Source organism: Sinohyriopsis cumingii, chromosome 2 (genome assembly GCF_028554795.1).
Source record: "Sinohyriopsis cumingii isolate HCF-2022 chromosome 2, ASM2855479v2, whole genome shotgun sequence".
Classification (NCBI taxonomy): Eukaryota; Metazoa; Mollusca; class Bivalvia; order Unionida; family Unionidae; genus Sinohyriopsis; species Sinohyriopsis cumingii.
The window spans coordinates 60,251,454-60,273,076 of NC_142962.1; the positions used below are offsets into that span (position 1 = coordinate 60,251,454).

General features: G+C 34.8%; 1 protein-coding gene across 5 annotated transcripts in view; it reads left to right on the plus strand.

Moving 5' to 3' along the window:
* The window catches only part of LOC149804997 (adipocyte plasma membrane-associated protein-like), a 53,915-nt gene that overhangs the window by 2,669 nt on the left and 29,623 nt on the right, over positions 1-21,623 (plus strand). For 2 of the 5 annotated variants that reach the window (XM_089946422.1, XM_089946421.1), the window contains exons 2-4: positions 2,441-2,553; positions 7,183-7,281; positions 14,840-14,955. In XM_089946422.1, the coding sequence (XP_089802548.1) occupies positions 2,465-2,553; positions 7,183-7,281; positions 14,840-14,955 (304 nt within the window). In that variant the 5' untranslated portion in view covers positions 2,441-2,464. Of the gene's footprint in view, positions 1-617; positions 852-1,888; positions 1,908-2,440; positions 2,554-7,182; positions 7,282-14,839; positions 14,956-21,623 lie in introns of those variants that run through there. The other 3 variants (XM_089946424.1, XM_089946420.1, XM_089946423.1) reach the window with 3 other exon arrangements.

Here is a 21,623-nt window from a genome sequence, read left to right on the forward strand (position 1 = left end):
TTAGTTCAACAAAGACCCTTTAATATTTATAAACAGTTGGCAAACTGCAGTTGCACTGTCACAATAGCAGAACATTACATCTCCATTTGGAAAAAATTGCAAAGAAACTAAAATACACAAAATAGCAATTTTTATTAAAACTATCAAGTTATTTTCAAATTATCACTGCATATTTTGAAGAAGAATTATTGTCCAAAATGAAACTTCTGATGATGTCTGCTTGGTTTTGGTGCTAATGTGACATCCAGTATTTCCACCACTCACTTTCAGCTACTGGACATCTTGTTATTGCCGAGTTGTAATAAATTGAACAATAATTTGGAATACCTTGGATATTATTCTTCAGATCATGTTACAGTTGTCTAACTATTCCTGTGGATATCAGTACCTTTAGGATTAAAACAATATTTAAAACAATATTTCAGCAGTAATTAGTTTGTTTTTTCATCTCACATTGGGACATACAACAACCCATGTGAATAATTATGTACATGTAGTGGGTAAAGTCATTTGATGTCTTAAATCAGTACAGTTTATCAGTTGGATCAATTATCAGTGACTTGAGTAAGAATGCATGTCACTCATATTCTATTAACCACTCACACTAAAGCATACATGTCCAAATATATAAGCTGTGAGGGAGATGTCATAGGTAACTCCAACTACTTGGAGTACCTAGTGTGTGCTGCAGACTACTGAACTAGGGCCCAGGTGCATGAAGATAAGGTGTCTCAGGGACACAATGGATCAAACAAAATTGTGGTAGAGAGTATAGATTACTAGGACATAACTCTTCAGTTGTTTTCAGGCAGTGGTAGCTTCCAAATCAGAGGTAACTTCCAAATCAAAAGGTGAGGTGGAAATCATCTATATGCATAAATAAGATGGCTACTCTGCTTAAAAACTGATTTTAGTCACTTTTTTGTTTTGCAATCTTTAGTTTTCTGGGCATATTTCAACACAAATTTAGTTTTAACTTTTGAATAAGACAGATCATTACCCCTTAATTCCACTGGTTAGAAAAAGGGCTGACAATTATTATTACTCATAGGAATGTTTAATAAGATAGGATGTGTTTCATAGCTTTTTATTGACATTTGTCCAATTTTCAATACATTAAATCTCTCATCATAAGCCCTCCCTTGATGATTGGCCCATTCCCATCTAATGTTAAGGTACAATTTCTTTCTTTTGAAGCCCCTCCCTCTTAAAAGATGTAAACTAAGTACGACTGTACTTAGGGCTTGTTATTTGTAAGTAAGTACTTTTCAAATTCTGTCAGACCAAAGTTTTAGGAGCCTGAACTTTAATGAGATTTGATGAAATCAGTCCTGAGCAAAGAAATTGAAATTAATATTTTTCTGCCCCTGTGATAAAGTTTATAAAGATTATGCAAATCATGAAGTTAAAGAAAAGACAAATTTTGATGTACTGAAAGTTACAAACATTACTAAGAAAACTGTATAGGCTAATCTTTTAAAATATTTAGAATAGAATTAGCATTGTATTGTAAGAGTCTAACCTAGAGCTATATTCTAGATCAGATATAAAAGGTATGTTTTTCAGGGTTCCTTCAATATAAAGCCCCTCGATATTATTCCTGTCTTATAATAAATTGTAAGTATGGATGTAGATCAGATTTAGATAAATTAGCTCAGTTTAGTTTTGGCATTAATCACTGATTTTATTTCACGTTTCTGGCATATGTGGAACATATAAGATGGTTATGGTACATAATTATCCTCCAGCTTTTCAAAAAATGAGAGGTGTGGTATGTTAGATTATCTGCCCAAACACGCAGTGTGATATGTATGCAGGAATAGTGTTGCATAACACCTCCTCTGTTTAAGATATAGGCTTCAGACTTCTGGATTATGATGGTGATTGTTCTGCAGATATCCACAAAGGTTTTAGAATTTGGAATCATTCCGTATTTGCAGATCTTTTTGGGGGTATCGTGTACATGTGAAATGGAGTGGGCAGGGTCAGGACCATTTTAAGGTGTAGGTGATATGGTTGTTGACCTGGGGTGCCAAGCTGGTGGAGGGTGTATGTGTGCCATTTCATGGAATTTGCTGTAATTTTTTCTGAGGGGAGGTGCCAAAGGGTAAATGATAAAGTAATGGTGAAAATATTGGATAAATCTGTGTTATTGCATACTGCTAGTTAAATTCTCTGTTTTGTGTGGACTTGTATACAGAATACCCACATCATGTTTGTAACTGTAACCTCAGTACAAAATGCCCATACTTGAAATGTGGTACTGTTTTATTGCTTCTATCAACCATTATTATCAGAGAACACTCGACTTGATTCCATGTTTCTAAGAAATAGTATATTGTCTAAGAAAATGTGACAATTTTTAAAGATATTTTTGTTTTCATTTTGTTATAATTTGGGATGAGTTTTTTTGCATAATCATTTTTGGTTTTCATTATAGGAGTGATTTTAGAGAAGAAAGAAAATGTCTGAAGGAGTACGCCAAAGGCGTCCATTGCAAACAGTTAGTAATGTTGAACATGAAGAACCAAAGCAACCAGCAAAGTCCATGAGGTAATCAATATATTTAGCCATTAAAAATTAGTTCAGTGGTTAACCCTTGTTACCGTGCCAACATTAACGATATAGGTATACTTGTAATCACTGTATGTACTCACTTATAAGTTTAGTCCAACTGCAAATTGCACGGAGTGAGGATGCAGATTGGCCGCAACATAATACATTGCTGGCAGATCTCAGATCTGAGTCTGCAGTTTGTCAATAGTAATTGGTAGCACATTCAACATAGACAATAATCTCATGGCACATTGTGCGATGGCAGATGAGGGTCTCTCATTTGCAGTTAGACTCAACTTATAAGAGAGTATATACAGTGACATGTTTCTATTGAAAGGGGCATAGACATCACAATTTCTGCTAAGGGTCCTCAGGGAATACATTGTCACACATATGCAGAAGAAATGTTTTTTATGTAACCTCATTAATGATGCCAAAAGATAGCATATAGCTTTTACAACTTGCTGATTGTAAAGTTTTAAAGAAGTTTACTACCATATATGCTCACTTACATGTTGAGTCAAACTTCAGAGGGGCAGTTTGACTCAACATGTAAGTGGCCAAGTGCTCTAAAGTGCTCACCATTATCGATCACTACCATCTCACCTGTCTGCGTGAGTTGAGTCTCAGGCTCAGCCAATGTTTGCCAGTAGCTTCTTATGGGTCAGTGGTTCTTTCCAGGGTTTTCCTGGGTTCTTCCTCCACCATTTATACTAGCCGCCATGTATAGCCTCTCGTGCTGAAAAATGGTGTTAAACCCTACAACAACACAACAACAACAAACTGCAGATGACAAAGATCCTAATCTGCCAGAGCATAATGCACCAGCAGATCAGGGTCTATGTTGTTTGTTCTACTGATTACTCTTAACAAACTGCACAGACCCAGATCTGATGGCACATAATGTGCAATTTGTTGTTGGACTCTTCTTATAAGCGCATACAGACAGTATGCACATCAATTCCCTTTGTTAAATACAGGTTCTTATGGGACTCAGGGTACTAATTCAGTTCCCATAGTAAACCTATGCAAACACCAAGTTATTAAAAATTCAAAAACTTTAAATTTTTGAGTGCTCTTGATCAAACCTATATTTATCAGCATATATGCATCCTAGATGACAGCTTCTGTGCAAAGAAAACCATATGAGCCACAGCATTTTCTGAATCTATGTTGTGTTTGAAACATATTTTCAATTCCTCACCAAACATCTTCATCTAGGACCATACCTGGAAAGATCACTTGGAAATCATTGGAGATTCTTTGATCAAAAATGATAAAATTGGTGATGCAAATTGACAATTAATTTAGAAAAAATTAAGTTTTGCCATGCATGTGTTGCATTTTTAGGACATATTGTTAGAAGCTAAGGTCAAGGCTATCTCAGAATTCCCAGTGCTTGTTGGTAAAAAGTAACTGAATCAGATGCAGTTTTAGGGTATGGATATTATCAAAATTTTGCTCAAATTATTTTGCTGAACCAATGACAAATTTGAATCCAATAAGTTTCTTTTATGAGTATATTCATGGCACAATATCTATTGGCATGATAGAAAAATCAAGTAGAGAGTGATTAGTGGTGTTAAAGTGTATTGAAATATTAGAGGAAAACTGAGGATCTCTATAATTTTTTATTTGAAAGCGATGATTATTCATTCTCTTAGAAACTTGTTGAAGTGTTTGTCCAACATATTGCATGCTACATTTTTTACAGGTTATCAAATAAATCACATCAGTTGATATGTAGTTAGTGTTATCATGTAGAGAAAATACCTCTTTTGTATTAGCGCTACTGAAAGAAGTACTTTCTCGTATGTTTGCACATTGAGAGCACCAGTGCCTGTTACATTTAGATGATGAAAAATTATCATTTTTTTATTTTCTGTCTGTTTAGTTCTAATTAGAAAATCTTGCAAGTTATTGGGTCTTCTATAAGCGAGATAAGGTTTATTTTTTAAAAGTGGTTTTACGCTGGTTTTATTTGATAAATTTAGGAGACTATAATATTTATTAATTATACGATCTATATTAGGAAATTGCTTTCTTTCATCGCAGTAGATATTGTGCATGGTGACTTGAATAGACTCATAAAAGAAACTTCTTGGATTCATAAGTTAGATAACTTTGTATCCTGATGGCCTTAATGCCAATGCACTATATAAAATTGTATAATTTTTTATTTTATTTTTATTTTTTAAAATTAATATATTGTATATCCTTTATAGCAATATAATTATATGTATGAGTGTTTGTCTCTATTCTATTTTATTTATATATATATATATATATATATATATATATATATATATATATGTATATAGTCTTTATGAAGGGAGGTGTTATGTATATATAATTTTTATTGTGCACTTGATCTTTGCATATGACTGAGGATATATTTTTGGTGTGTACCTGCTCTTTGTCCTGTGTGTGAGTTAGAAATAAGTTGTTTGAGCTAAGGTCTATCCTTATTTTCAGACTTAGAATGTTCTGGAAGAGAACATGACCCACATCTGGTCATTTTATTGTGTCTTAGATTTTTCTACAAGGCCAAAGTAGACAAAATTATTTAATTCCTTTGTTAAGATCAGTCTCTCGAATTATTTTCTGTTGTTGTGTTCAGATATAATTTGATAGGACTCATTTATTTTGAAATTACTGTTTGGAATTACAAAGTGTTCATTGGCTTTTAAGACTTAAACGCTATTATTGTAAATTCATTCAAAGACATTCTAGATTATATCATTGTAATAAATCAAGACTGTATTTATATCAACCTTTTCAAGCATATTGGTACATCAGTACATTCAATATTGGAATTCAATTGGAACACTCTCTACTTTTGGACTTGTGATAGAATGCTTAGGATTATTTGAGATTTAATTGACAATACTGTCAGTTCCTGCATAATTTTCACTTTTTGACTTTAAGAAATCTGTTTCTTGAATTTATAAACTTTCTGATTTCATTTCTTTCTGTTACTTTTTTAAACCATAGAATCCTAACAGTCGGCAAAGATTCAGTAGTGAGGCCACATTCCTGGTTAAGAAAGTGCCGATATTTATCTGGTGAGGTTTTGAGTTAGAAAATGTTCGAGTGAAAAATCAGAAATTGGTGAGGTTTGAAATTAAAAACCAAACAGTCACAATGTTATATTGATCATGGTTACAAATGAATAACATCAGTCACATAGGCAAATAAATATTGCTCTTTGTACAATGACTCACAAGGATTTAGTTAAAAAGCTGGCTTTTTTGTAGTATGGAAAGTCTTGAGATTTAGCCTATTGTCAACCATAATGTCAAGTAATGTTTTAACTTTGCATGCACATACAACATTTTCTGGGTCTTTATCTCACAGATCAGCCAACTACAGTACTTGCTAACTGTAATTAATCTGTTAAAGCATGTATCAGAAATATTGCAGCTTAAATACATTTCCGAGTTTGAAATGAGTTTTGGTTTTATTGGGGTGAAGGAACTATACACCAGGAATACAACAATGCATCCATTGCCCACTTGTACCAGTGGAAGTAGAACAGGCAATACTGGAACAACCATCAGGGATTTCCTTGCTGTGAATAGCCAACAAAACCAACAGAAATCTGCTGAATCACCTTGTATAGCCCATCAATTGAGTGCTTCTGCCTGAGAGCCAGGGTGGCTGCAGAAAAGGATGATGGACCATAGACAATGTATTTACAGCTTGTCAGCTCCAAGAAGAATGCCAGGAAGAAAACACTGATATATACACTACATTTATCGACCTAACAAAGCCTTTGATACAGTCTTTCGTGGGGGACTTTTGAGGAACATGTCAAAATTTCTCAGAGAAATTCATCATAATGGTTCAGCAGTTGCATGATGGCATGCTCACTCATGTCATGGAGAACAGTGAGTCATCTGAACCATTCCCAGTCACCAGTGGAGTCAAGTAAGGTTGCTTGTTGGCTCCAACTGTGGTAATCATTATGTTCTCTGCCATGCTGACAGATGATACTGGGATTAATATCAGATATCAGACTGATGGCAAGCTCTTCAATCTAAGGAGACAACAGGTGAATACAAAGTTAAAGAAAGTTGCTGTTCATGTACTCCTATTTGCTGACAACTGTTCCCTGAATGCTGAATCTAAGTCTGAGATGCAACATTTTATGTACCATTTCTTGTATGCTTGTAACAGTTTCAGTCTCATAATCAGTCTGAAAAAGACAGAGGTGATTATTGCATCAACTTGTACCAGGTAAGCCTTACATAGAACTTACCATCACAGTGGAATAACGAGACCCTCTAGACAGTGGACAAGATCACTCATTCACAAGATCTTTCATTCAGTATAATTGCCCCTCGGACTATATTATCCTCTCTGCCCACCCCCTCCAGTTATTTAACCCACAGGACATGTCATAGAAACTATCACGCTTCTGATACCTAAAACCATGATCATGTAATGGACATCATAAAAGACAAAATCCACATCAAATTAACATTTTTACTTTAGCCTCTTGGACAATCATAACTATTAGGACTTGGTCAGTAGGCTCAGTTTGAGTTTAGTGGTAAAAATGAATAAGTATCAGAATGTATGTTTTGCAAACATAGACTTTAGTATTTTTATTTTTATTTTCAGTTGGAAAAGAGCACTGTGTATCAGCTTTATTTCCTGCATAGTCACACTTCCACTCATCATTTGGCTGCTGCCATCACCAATAGAACCAGTAGCATACAGGTAGTACACATGCATGATAACTCCCTGAAACTATACTCTTTTGGAACCAAAAGAAATTAACCTTTTTATAGAAGTGACCAGTATAGAGAAGTTTGATTAGTATTAGAATGACCATATTGATACCAGAATAATTATTATGTAGCCAGTCTGCAGAGATTGTGGGCAAAGGTGCCAGCCATTAAGGATTTAGCAAAATTATTTTTAACAAATCATTCTCATTTGAGGAAACTCAGTGAAAGATTACGTTTTGTTAAAGATTTAATTTCAAACAGACATTTTCTGTGTGGACACAGGTAGTAAGAAAAGTACTTCAGTACCAGTATGTAGGCTGGTGCATAGGAAATAGTTTTTCGATAACAAGAAGCCAGTTAGTTTGACTGTTAATGGCGAACAGTGGTGTCAGATGTGAAGAAAAAAGAAAGATGCAGATAATTTGCATGGTAAACTTATGTTTCTGGTTATTATTTTTTAAGGAATTGAAAATTTTGGAATTGCAGGAATGGATACATAAATTTATTCCCATTAGACCATGATTATTACTGGCTGCATCCAGGTATGTATAGACTCTTAGAAAGATGCAATATGATTGTGCAGACATTTGTTATTTTTAATGAACATGTTGTATATTCAGGATATACTGCCAAGATTCTGAAAAATTTATGCCATGAGATTTCTGATAAGCATGATACAGTAAAACCTGTCTTGAGAGACCACTGCTATGAGAGACCACCTGTTTTGAGAGACCAGGATCTCCATGCACAGAGTTATTGATTACATAAAGTTATGACCTGTTATGAGAGACCACCTGTTTTGAGAGACCATTATTTTTTGGCAGAAGGGGTGGTCTTTCAAGACAGGTTCTACTGTAATAGGTTGGCATCTGTGAACTGTATTACATAGTGACTGTTTTAGGGATGTTTTACCATCATTGCAATTTCACTTAACCAGTCACTTATGGGATGGATCAAATACCCCTTAATGAAAATGGTGCTAATTTAACATCAAATATGGACACCTCACCAGCCATTTTGAAAATCTTGTTATTGCTATGCCACCTGAACAGAAAATTATAACAACATGGAGTTTTTACCAAAAGACTTATTGTGATGTCTGGTTGGTGCCAAATGAAAATGTTGCTGATCTGACAGCCATTATGTCCACCTTGATAGTGGCCATCTTGAAAATCCTGCCATCACTTCTTATGATATTTGAACATAAAAACTGGTTTCAATTTGACATGCAATATGGCTTCTATGGCAGCCATCTTGAAAATCATATTATTAATACTCCTCCTGAACAGAAAATTGTAAACAAAGTTATGTTGATCTGACATTATGGCTATCTTGAAAATCTTGTTATCCTTCTGATTGGATGACCATATTGACATGTTTTTTTTTTACTGAAGATCCTAAATGAAAATGGTGTCAGTTTTGCATCCTATGAAGCTGTCATGATGGCCATCTTGAAATTTTTACATGGGGTTTCACCAGATGACGTCAGTTATGTCTAGTTGGTAATAGAAGAAAAATGTGCCAATCAAATATGGCTGCATCATTGGTTAATTTGAAAATCCTGTTCTCACAGAAGAATATTAGGGATGATTTCAACACTCAAGAGTTAGAAAGGGCTGGAAATATTTATTTTGACAGTAGACTGTTTGCCTCTTTATGCAGTGCTTATTATGGTTTAGCAGGGATGGTCCTGGCTTTTAAAATCTTGTTGCAAAAAAAATTACCAACCTCAATATTTTATAGACAATTTTTTTAAAAATTCACCAGAGCAGGTAGTGAATATTTTTCCAGGTCTATTAATGTAGTAGGCAGTGAAAATTGAAAAAGATGGGATAGTTATTACTTTATTGACAACAAGCAATACAGCCATAATATTACAAAATAAATCACTACATGACTGTTTTGTACTACTTCCATGGTCTTTACATCCTGCATCACCATTAGTGCATAGGTATGACTGTTGTCACCTGAAATAAATGCATTATCAAATGTAAAATATCTACTTTCCTGACATCTACAATCTCTCTCTCTCTCTCTCTCTCTCTCTCATACAGGTGCATATGTAGAGACTTAGTTTTTTTTGTAAGTAACACTTTGATCATTCTGTCCATGAAATTCATTAAAGGAACAAGCAATAAATTCATGGCTTGATTAAAAGGATTGTCAACTTGAAAACAAACTGAGTGCTGCCTTCACAAGCCAAGGGCTTATCTGGCTAAAGCTGGAAAACTGAGAAATATCACTTAGGAACTAAATCTATCTTATGGAAAAGGAAAACATATATTAAACAAAAACTTTTATTGCATCAAAACACAAATGCTAATACAAATACAGGCTTGGACATGATGTGTCACTACACCAGCCTATATTTTCTCTCAAGTTGGAATCTGCCTCACATACCTTGTGAGACCAGATATGGACCTTCTCTGGGGTAAAGTAAAGTAACTCCCTCCACCTCTTACCATTCTTCAGTAGTACTTATCTGATCATATAAACACATTGCCTCCTGCTGACAAAGTGTGCATTCTGTTCAAGTAACTGCAGAAGCATGGAGAGAATTTGACACCAATCCCTGTATCCAGGGGAGATCACTCTAATCTGACTCCCAGCTATGTGGTAAAACTACAAAGGTATTGTGATCGAGTAAGATTTTGATCTTCAGTTTCACACTTTGCGTAAGGCTTGATTTTCAAATTAAAGAATGTCCCAGGTTTTTCACATGGTTATCCTTTTTTATTTAAAGCAGATCTTGTATATCTTAGGTATTGTTAAAATGACTTTTAATTCCCTTTATGCTGTGTATAAATTGATGGGTATACTTTGGGCTATAGAGTACATAGTTTTGTCTTACTTAACTGCACACCTCTCAAAAGACTGCTTGCTCCACTTGGTCATTATTTCTGGACTTCAAAGGTAAATTTGAAGAAAAAAACAATCTGATAACTTTTTATGACTTTTTTATATTTTATAATTCGTTCCACATTTGGAAGCTGGTATAGTTTAATCTGGCAAAATTTATTTTTCTTAGTTTGATAAGTGCTAAATCTAATGTTGTTTGAACTAGTTTTTTAAGCACATGGGACATTTCATCAACTGTCTTCGTTAGATAGTGCATAGTTTCCATAATCACCATTTTCTTTTAAATTTCAGTCACAGTACATGAATGTAGCATAGAGGTATTCCAACATTCTTTCCACTGTGCATGTTGCCACTGCATACAACCTTATAACAGTCCCTCTCTCAGAAGTACAGACTAACTGTAGAATGCATTGCAAGTATTGTTCAGGAAACATATTTTACCTCCGAAATTGGCTTCTCAGAGCCAAAACATATCACAAATTATTCAGTGATTGTTGTAGAATAAAGGCTTGGTGCATTGGTATGGGAATCTTGATTCTATTGTAGATTACAGTCAGTAATGCATCACTTCATTTGAAAAAGGATGGTTTTATGCAACCTGTAGGACAACTCGATAGAACCCAAGCAAGAAATCTTTGTCATATTCCTTTCAAATAGCTAATCTACAACAGTACCAATTTAGTGCTGATAGTACATTTTTAAATTCCTTTAAAGGTAAATGAGTTTGCTGTACCATCATGTGAAAATGATATTTTAGGCCATCAGATATGTAACTAAATGTTGATTAGAATGGTTAGTGAGTTGAAGCTGCATTCTAGCTTTCCAGCTTTCAGTCAGTAGCTTGGGGAACTGGTTGGTCAAGTTCATCATTTGCTTATAATCACACAGTGCAGTAGCTGTACACCTTTCTTGTAAATGTTACAGTAATCATAGAAAATGCATATGATGAATGTTCAGGTAATTTTCTTGTTCTGCACTGATGATTGCTTCCACTGGAGGTTGATGGTTGAATTCTTGCATCAATGTGCAACCAGTAGCTCTTGAATTTGAAGATGACACATTATTAGGATGTAATTGTTGCTTCAGGAGAGCAGTATTCACTGGTATCTATGGACTCCTAATCTGTAATAGTTGAAAGATCCATTTACAAGATACAGTGTGACCCCACTATAGCACACTCCGTTATAACACAAATTCAGATATAACACGGTTGTGGCTTGGCTCCTGAAATTTCATATTCATATACATTTCTCATACACAGAATTTTTTCTTTCTTTATTAAAAGTATGAAAAGTAACATGTAAAAAGTTTATTATCATTTATAGGAAAGAGTGAATTCTGTTATAAGATCATGCCGTGACAATGCAATTTCTTATACGTGTATTTATCTTGTACAGGAAAAAAGTTTTTTCTTCATAAAAGTTTAAAAACTAGCGAGTAAAAAGTTTATTCAGGGATCATGCTTGGCTTTGCCAATGTAAAAAATTGCAATTAATTTTCCTTACTGGTAACAAAATATACCATCTGGCAATTCCCCAACCACACACACACACACACACATTGTTGGTTGTTTAACCTTGTGTATACAACTTCAGTTTGGAGTGAAGAAATTCTGAGGCACCATGAAGGGAAGCCACAGACTTGATATAAAATGCACTGGAATTTATGTATTATTAGATAAACAAATTCATTGTTCATATTGACCAACCACATTAACAGTGTATTGTTACATCATAATCTGCTTATTCTGACATCTGGCCTGAGTACTGTTTGCTGTCCAAAAGATCTCGGCATTTTGTAAAAAAATATTTCAAGTAGCAGAGATCAACAGGATATTGTATTATCTCGTAATGGATCTTTTGTACGAAATAGCATCGAATTATCGGTTGCTCGCTCGTAATTAATATATTTATTTTGACTGACTTATATATGTGGATGGTAAGTAAAATTCCTCTTTTTGTCAATCATTGAATTAAATCCTTGAAAACACTCATATTTTCTGTAATCCCTGTCAGAACAGAACAGAACACCTGTCAGGGTTTATACTGTCTTTGAAGGTCTTTGACAGTTTGGGGAAAAAGTAGCACTTTCAAGGCCTTGAAAGTTTAGGAAAATTGAGCAGATTACCCTGAGATCTTTAAAAGTCTTTGAAAATTGAAATAAACCTGAACATTTGCATAATCACAAATAAAATTGTCCAAGGTTGTTAGACTCAGATGTGACTGCTCCGGTGGCCTAGTGGTTAGAGCGCCTCCTCAGATGCCAGAGATTGTGGGTTCGATCCCTGGCAAAGTCATACCAAAGACTTACAAAAATGGTACTAACAGCTGCCTTGCTTGGCACTCGGCATTATGCCCCAGTGCTAGACATCACTATAAACTGCCACACTGCAGATATCATAGCGATGTGACTGAAAAATTGTTAAAGCTTCGTTAAAGATGCAAATCACACACACAGATTCAGATATAGTCGAGTTTTTCCTGGTTTCTTTCTTTTGATGACCCGTTCAGTTTCATTTCATCATTGAAAAATATTGTATTATTTTGCATTTGTTGTTTTCTCCACTTGTTAGCAAAAATAGGTCTTGGAAATCTATGTTTGTGGTCTTTGAAAGTTTGAGAAAAGTGTTAAATTTATAATTCAGAATTCTGTATGAATGTTGCCTGTGTATTCTGTTGACCTTTTTTTTAATTAAAAAAAAACAAATTCTGACACATGCATGAAAGGCAGTATCACTTCACCACCAGAAATATCACCCCAAAAATGAATAAAAAACTCCTTCAAAAAAAACAAAAACAGAACTAACACAGAGATCTACTTCTTGGTCTATCTATGCTACCGGGACTAGCTACAATTGACCAACTTTTTAAAGCAGGAAAAGTAGCTGCTTCAGTCAACCAAACAACAGCTAATTCCTTTTGGTTTAAAATGTACCCAGAAAAAAATGTTTTGCTGAAACTTCAAAGAAAACTGATCACCTCTGCAACACCACTCCTGTATAAATACTAAACAAATGAAAACAAATCAGTCTTAATCAATGTTTTACAGTTATTTGATGTTGCTGCTGCAATAAGAAATAGACATCTGTTTGGTCCTCCAAAGCTGTCCTTTACCGGTAACTTCAATAACACATGCAGAATCTTCATTAGAAACAAATAACCAAAGGAAATTAGCACAAAATTTCAATAAAAGCAATGGAATCTGATAGATTATTGCATTTACCTAAGTGACTGGAACACATATTGTACCATGAAAGATTCATTTTTGCAGAAAATAATTATGCTTACGATAGCTACCAATGTCTGCATAAAATGCTGTCTAGGTAATTAAAGATGGGGTATCTTGCAGTGTTGGTTAAACATTTCAATTTCTTCTAGTTTTCATTCCCTATCAATAGCCTCAATTGCTGGGTAGGCTTGGCAAGAGGTTTCTGTCTCCAGCTACCCGGTAACCAAAATCTAGGCCAATTTAAGTACATGTACATGTAGCATGTAAACAGCTACAGCCATGTGCTACTTGCGGCAGTTGCAGTGAATTGTTAACTGACAATCAGTTTTAGATCTGAACAAGGACTACTAGTTTTGTAATATATACGTGTTGTTTGTATTTTCTAATGGTATATGAGACATATATGAAGTTTATAATATGATCCATAATTGAATTCATGGATGTATTATATACAGGTACAGTACTTAACAGATTATGGGTTGAACTAAACAAATGTAAGCTGTCTGTATAAAAATGTTTTACAGGCTAGTTTTTCTTTATTAAATCCCAAAAATGTGGCACCCACTTTTATTTCCTCACCCACCCACCCCAGCCATAATTTAGGAAAATGTATCATTTTCATCAGCTAACTGACTTGGTTGGTTATAGCACTGTTGGGTTCTATGGACCACAACTACCACGTTTTAGTGGGTTCACACTGTACAAGATAAAGATAAAAGAAATTTTAGTTATGTTGATAGTCCTGGTAACATAAATATACTAATTTTAAGGAAACTGTTTGTTTGGATTTTTAAATATATAGGGTGATGGTTTCTTTCCATCATGTGCATTGCTCAGTGCCGTGATATATAAAAACTGGTATACTATTCCTTGATGTTCAAGTTGTTGTTGTTGTAGGGTTTAACGCCATTTTTCAGCACACGATAGGCTATACATGGCAGCCAGTATTAATGGTGGAGGAAGAACCAGGGAAAACCCCAAAAAGAACCACCGACCCACGAGAAGGTACAGGCAAGCTTTCTCACATACCCACATTGGCCAAATCCGAGACTAGAACCGACGCAGACAGAGGTGAGCTGGCAGTGATACGTAACGGAGAACGCTTTAAACCACGCGTGGCCCCTGATGGTCAAGTTAAAGTCTTTAGATATTGTAAATGTGGCACCAAATAATACAGGAAAGTACCTGGTCAGTTGCTATAGGCTAACCATAGTAAAGTTGATTAAATGACTACATCCACAGCTAAAATACAAAGAATCAGGTGAAGTTTAACATGCTTTTACTCTCTCTACTTCAAAACAGTGGAAACAAAGATGCTGTTCATCAGTGCTTTTGTTTGATGTGCATGCCTGGTTTTGTTATTTTTTACTATAGGGCCAGGTTAATAAGCAGAAGGATGTATTTATTTAAATATTCCACAGAATGTTCTTGTACTATTGCATATGGTTTTTGACTTTCAGCATGCCAGAGCCCCCTAGCTTTGAAGGACCTTTGGCCCCAAATGATCATCTACAGAAGGCAGACCGTCTGTATGAGAATAAAATACTGGGACCAGAATCCCTTGTAATTGATGGAGGTAGAATTTTTTTCACATAGAGTCGTCTAAGTCTGATAATGGACCTTGTCCCTTAAGAAACAATCTCTTAAAAAATGTAAAAATTATGCTAATTGATTTCCCAAAAAATGTATAATTATGCTTAGTGATTCCCAATTTTCTCCTGAAACCAATTCTATCCTGATTGGCCCTTCCCCTCCCCCACAAAAAAACCCAACAAAAACAGTTAATGCTGCAGGAACCATTCACAATCCCTGTCCCTCAAGAGAATTCCTGGATTCATGTTTATGCTGCTTATTACGGGAGTAAAGGTTAAATATGTAGGCATTGTTTCAACCTGCTGTTAAACGATTCAGGGCCAGAAATGTGAATATCTGCATCATCTGCTGTCGATCTTTAACTTTACTTAACAAATTATGAGTTGTTAAAGTTATCCCCCTAACAAAAGCTGGAGAGGGCATTACCTTTCCCAGAAACATGGCTAAAAGTAGATCTGACTGACATGTAGAAATGTTAGAGTAAGGAGGTACTGTGGACTGTGAAGAAATCCCAGCGTGTCTAGAACAAAACCTTAATATAAAATATGTTTCCAATTGGCTGACCATTCCATTTTTTTTTTGTTGTTGACCCTAGCACTCTTTCCCCCAGGGAAATTTTTTTTTTTTTTTAATTTAAAAAAAAATTCCCAAAATTGATTTGTGTATCTACTGTATATACTCACATATAAGCCAAATAATTTAGGGGGAAAAAAGGCCTGGAAGAAGAGGGGTTGGCTTATCCACAGGCCAGTGTCTAAACTTGGCAATTTTTAAGTCTGTAATGGCTGTAAATCATGGGACATGAAAAAATAATTTTGCCTGTGTCCTGAGACATACGCATGTAGAAAAAAAATCATTTTCGGTGTCCTGAGGCTTATTAAACTGTTATAAAGTACAATGATTGATTTTGTTATTATTTTGCATGTGCATATTTTCTGATTTCTCCAACACGAAATTAAATGAAGGTAAATACAGACTTCATAATTCGCTGGCCAGTTGAGTTTACCTGGGAGACCAGGCTGAACTACCGCTCTGGTAGCCTAGTGGTTAGACCGTACGCCTCGGATGCGGGAGGTCGTGGGTTCGGCCGAGTCATACCAAAGACTTAAAGAAATGTTACAAACAGCTACCTCACTTGGTGCTCAGTATTAAGAGGTTAGTGTTAAGACTGGTTGGCCTGGTGTCAGGATAATGTGACTGGGTGGGACATCATGCTACATGTCTTCGGCATCACTGTAAACTGCCACACTGCAGACATCTTAGTAATATGACTGAAAAATTGTTAAAGCTACATTAAAAATCCAAATCACACACAAGGCTTAACTATAATGTACAGTACTTACACAGTGCAAAGTGTGCATAGTGTCATTTAAATCCTTATTTATTCCCAAACATATTAGATGCAGACTTTGCTTTATTCATTGTTTCGACCAAATTGCATTCTTCCAGATAACATTTCAGCTAGTCCTTAATAGCTGTTTCATTTACGTTGAATCATGTGCTCAGAAGTTACTCGTTTTCAATGACATAAGCAATCCTACAGACTGAGGAAATATTTATGAAAATGTACACGTTTAATTGTACAAGGCACATAACCAGTATACCTTACATGTTAAAATTCTCTTTATCATCAACTAATCATCATCAATCTACTTTAGTTTTGTGTTTTGGCTGAACAACATCCTAACTTTCCACACAATGGAAAGCTTGATGTTTCGGATTTGTCTTTTGTTTTCCAACAACAGTGTAGGCCAGTTAATCATTAAAACCCTAAAACTGGCTTGTATTAAGAAATAATTTTGACCGGCAACTATACCAGTACATCATTGTGTAATTGCCTTTTATTCCATAATATTAGCATGATTACCCTAATTTTGTAAAACGGGGTGTAAGGCATACCTGTATGCCTTGCAGAATCCAAGTAGGGCAACAGAATATAAAAAATATGGAGATTGGGACCTAAAATCGGGAGGTTTTTCATGGCATTTAAAAAACTTGTTTTCACTAAATATTGACCGATCTTATGGGTCCAATATGCACGAAATTCACAAAGGACGCACTGTTTTTCTCTGTGATGCCCCTTATTTTCCCCTAGGACATGCTCTATTTTCATATTCAGGTCAGCTATGGCCAAACTGCAAAATAGCTAAAGGTAAGTCTTAAATAAACAAGCAACAAAGCTAGAGAGACTAATTAAAAGTTAATCCTGCTCATCTATTTTGTGAAAACATAATTCAAAGAAACCATCTTATACACTACTGTATGTTATGCAAGCATCAGCAATTGATTGGCAAATAAAGGATTCCCAACTTTATTGAACCAAAAGGTACCTAAATCGGCAGTCTCACAGTACCATACATGTGACAACTATTTTCCCCTTGTATATCCGACCTTATTTCCTTATTGTCAACTTGTAAGGCATTTATTATTGTTTACTATAGACATATGTAGTCTGAATTTGTCTTTTGAGGACACATATGCTGCATTTTATGTATTTTCATTCTTTTTTTTTTTTTTAACGATGGTAATTAGCATTCATATATAGGGTATAAAAATGCCAGGTGTTCACTCGTCTTAAGTTTCTATGTTGGGAATGGTACTATAGCATATGGAGTTACAGCATTCGTGGTGATCATTCATGGGATTGAAATTAATTGTCAACAGTTTTATTGTTGTGGTTTATTTTATGATTTTTGTATTCATGTAGAGGTAAAAAAAAAATATCATAAATTTACGTGAGTAATGTTTAAACTTAACATTTTATTTACTGAAGAAGCAAATTCTTTCTAGTAATTATTTCATCACAACAATATTCATAGGTGATACAATAGAACATGGCTTCCATGGATTGCATACGATATATCTATTTATGTAGGACTTTTCTTTTTAAGGATAAATGAAAATTGAAGACAGAAATGTAATAATTGAGAGTTCTTTGCAACAGTTGGGAAATATGAAATTGGGAGGTAGGCATGGAACAACCCTAAAAATCGGGAGGTTTTTTCCTCCCGGCTTGAGAGTTGACAGGTATGGTATAAGGTCACTTACATCAAAGCAAACAACAACTCCGCTTTTACAGGATTAGCATAATTTTCTAAGCATTATTTCTGAAACTTCTTTATTGTATTTTGGAGATATAATTACAGTTTAGTGCAGTGGTGCCCTTGATACGACTCCCAAGGGATGTACTTCATTCAGCGCATGTTTAAACCTACAATGTATCTGCAGTGGCGCCATTAGGTAAATAAGTTCTTTTTCCTAATTGTGAGTGCTGAATCAAACCGTATTGATATTCGTTGTGTTGTCATACTTGGATTACATTTTAAGGAGTTAGGTATTTACAATTTCAAGGCAAAATAAAAATATATTACTGGTGCACTGATATAAAATGTCCAATGCAATAATGCATAAACAAACAATAATATAATAATGACCTTATTTAACCCTTTACCTCATGCAAGCGTCTTTTGACACCTCTACTCCATTCGCATGGAAGCGCCTTTTGTTGCCTGCTGTAAATATCAGCCATTTTGAGCTGGTTTTCATAGCGCCACCTTCGAGGAAACCCCCCCCCCCCCCATTAGATACTACATTCATTTCTGCGAATGACAATTACGTCAGATCACGTGGTCACTGTTTATGCACTGGCCGATATCTGCTATTTAAAGTAACTGGGTTGTAATCTCCACTCTCCAAAATGGCGGTCGTGGTTTTCATTCAGTACTTACGAAGTTTTCATGATTAGTATCACAACTATGAAAGATTCAATAACTTAGGTAAAGGCTATGATATTGATGTAGGCAGCAATCAGTTTTTATAAATTATCAAATTCAGATGACTTAGTGATGTAGAGGCAGACGAAAAACATGTAAATTTCGAGTATGGGAAATGGCAGCATCGGTTGGTCACGCGGCCTCACTGACATGATGGTGAACGAGTTCTCTCAAGATTTTAAAGCACATAAAAAATTCTTCTGTGAAAAATAATTACACAGCTATAACAATCGGACTTCACTCTTAAATTTTTCCACATATAATGTGTACCAAAAATGTAAAATGGTTAAAATTGCTGTTAAACGTAACATACACTACATTGCTTAACAGTTCACAGGCATGCCTATGCGTATGCAGTCGACTTGGTAACAGATGTTCTGTTTATAGCGTGCTGCACTTTGTCACTATGCTCTATGAGGTAAAGGGTTAAAGAGGGTAACACAATTAGCGAAGAACAAATCTACCTTGAGGCCCTCATACAAAGGAATTTTTTTTTTTTAGCTGCATCTCTGAAGCCACTGGATATATTGGGTTTGGAAGAAGGAAATAGTGTGGGCATTTCAAATCTCAACTGGAATACTATTCCAGAGCAGAGTTCCAGAGTATTGGAAACTTTTTTTTAAATAACTCCTTATTTTGTTTGGAAATAATTTTATACTGTTTGTTAGACATGGATCACAGGTGGGGAGTATTACCAGGTAGCCTATACTGGAATGGTGATTGTAAATATTCAGGAGCACTATTATGGGATATCCTGCACATTAATTTGGCTTTTCTCAAACAGATTCGGTCTTTAATAGGTAATATTTTTAACTTACCAGCTAAATTTTCCTTCCTTTCTTTCTGGATTGATATTAGCCCAAATGCTCCTTTTTGAAGATGTGCCAGCTTTACTTTGTTTTTATCATTTGAATTACCCCATACTGTGTTACAGTAGTCTAAATAGGGTTGTATGTAACTGTTATAAAATAGTTTTCTGTGCCTTTCAATAATTAAGTCAAAAGGGAGAGGTTGTATTACAGCAACTTGCGAATGCTCAATTCTTGTCAACGTTGAATCAAGTTATACACAAATCTAAATTAGGCAGAAGCAATAAGAAAACAGAAAATTAAATAAATTACTTTTCAGACAAGTGTATACCATTTCTTTTTAATAATTTTTCTTAATAAAAGTTTGCCTGAACAAATGTATTTAGAACTTACCATGTGATGTCACAGAGTTGTGGGTTGGCTTATACGCAGGTCATGCACTTTTTAGTGTTTATACCTATTCAGTTTGGGGAGTCGGCTTATACGCGAGTATATACAGTAATTGAGCTGGTTTTGTCCAGTATTAAAAGCGCTTTATATATGTATGTGTTATTTTTTGTAAAAAACAAAACTACCTACTTACCCTAATTTTTAAAAAATATGCATTAGGAAACAAACATCTTTTTATGCCTAAAAGATAACCATTGTTGAAAAAGAACACAATTACTGTTTAAGGCACATATCCTGAAACTCCTGACTTGGCGGGATATTTCTGGCTGTTCAGTGGTTTCAAGTGGCACATACTCTGAGCAGCAGCATATTGGGCAGAGGATATCTCAAATACATGTATATCAATTTGTCTTAAATTTCTATACCCATTAAACTCTCAAATAATTGCCATAACTAAGTAAAATTCAAAGGTCACTAGATCAAGTTTACAGATTGATTCATTGTCAGGGAGTAAAGATGTTGAGGATGCTGATGATCACTATACATATATCAAAATTGGCTTGGTCTTTTTTTTTTACATTGTTTCCATTGTTTTATCAGAGGTATCACTGACTTTGCTTGTTTTGATCACTATGTTATCTGAATAGTTTAAACACTATAAAACACAGGACATTTGTTGTGAAAGTTGTGTCATCATGCGTGAACATAAACATTTACAACAGAATACATGTACATGTAATTATAATCACAGCACAAACTAAGAAAAAGATACTAAAAGCAACAACTTTTATTATCATCCTCAAAGACTTAGAAGGAACCTGAGCAAACAAAATTTCACTTTCCGACTTGACTGAAAGTTCACTTTCCGACTTGACTGAAAGTTCACTTTCCGACTTGACTGAAAGTTCACTTTCTGACTTGACTGAAAGTTCACTTTCCGACTTGACTGAAAGTTCACTTTCCGACTTGACTGAAAGTTCACATTAATCAGCGGTTATGTATTTTCAAGTTAGAAATCAGTTTGTTGACAGTAATTAATTTTTAAAAGTAGTAGAGTGGAATAAAGTACTGTTGCTAGTTGAAATTCTATTGTCACAGTAGTTTTCTGAAAGTAATACAAATTTTTATAACTAATTAGTTTGAGTGGAAGCCATTTATTCATGGAAGAATAATACTTGCAATAAAGCAGCAGCAAAGTTGGAACCAAAAATATAAATTTTCCTGCACATCTAATAAGTAGATATATCACTGTTTGCTTACTTGTTACAGCTTGTTATATCTCCTGTAATGTTTGTAAGATTATGTTTCACAAATATATGACCACCATGTTAATTTTTGTATAAAAAAATGTCTGATTAGAGCCATGAGAATTTCAGGTAAACTATTGTCCACCTGCCACAAAGGAGAGTGTATTATAATTTATTTCATCCATCTGGATTTTACTACTTTGATTTCCGCACAAGAACTCAATATGTCCACCATTTACAACTACCAAACTTTGTGGACGGCTTGCACATAGAAAAGGGAAGAACCCCATTGATTTTGGGTGCAAAAGTGAAGGTCATAGTGTGGCTACAAAAAGAAAAATGTCTTCCACACAATAATGCAAATTTTTTAATTTCTACAGTTACCAAACTTTGTGGATATCTTCCTCATCAGGTATGTGAGAGCCCTCTTGA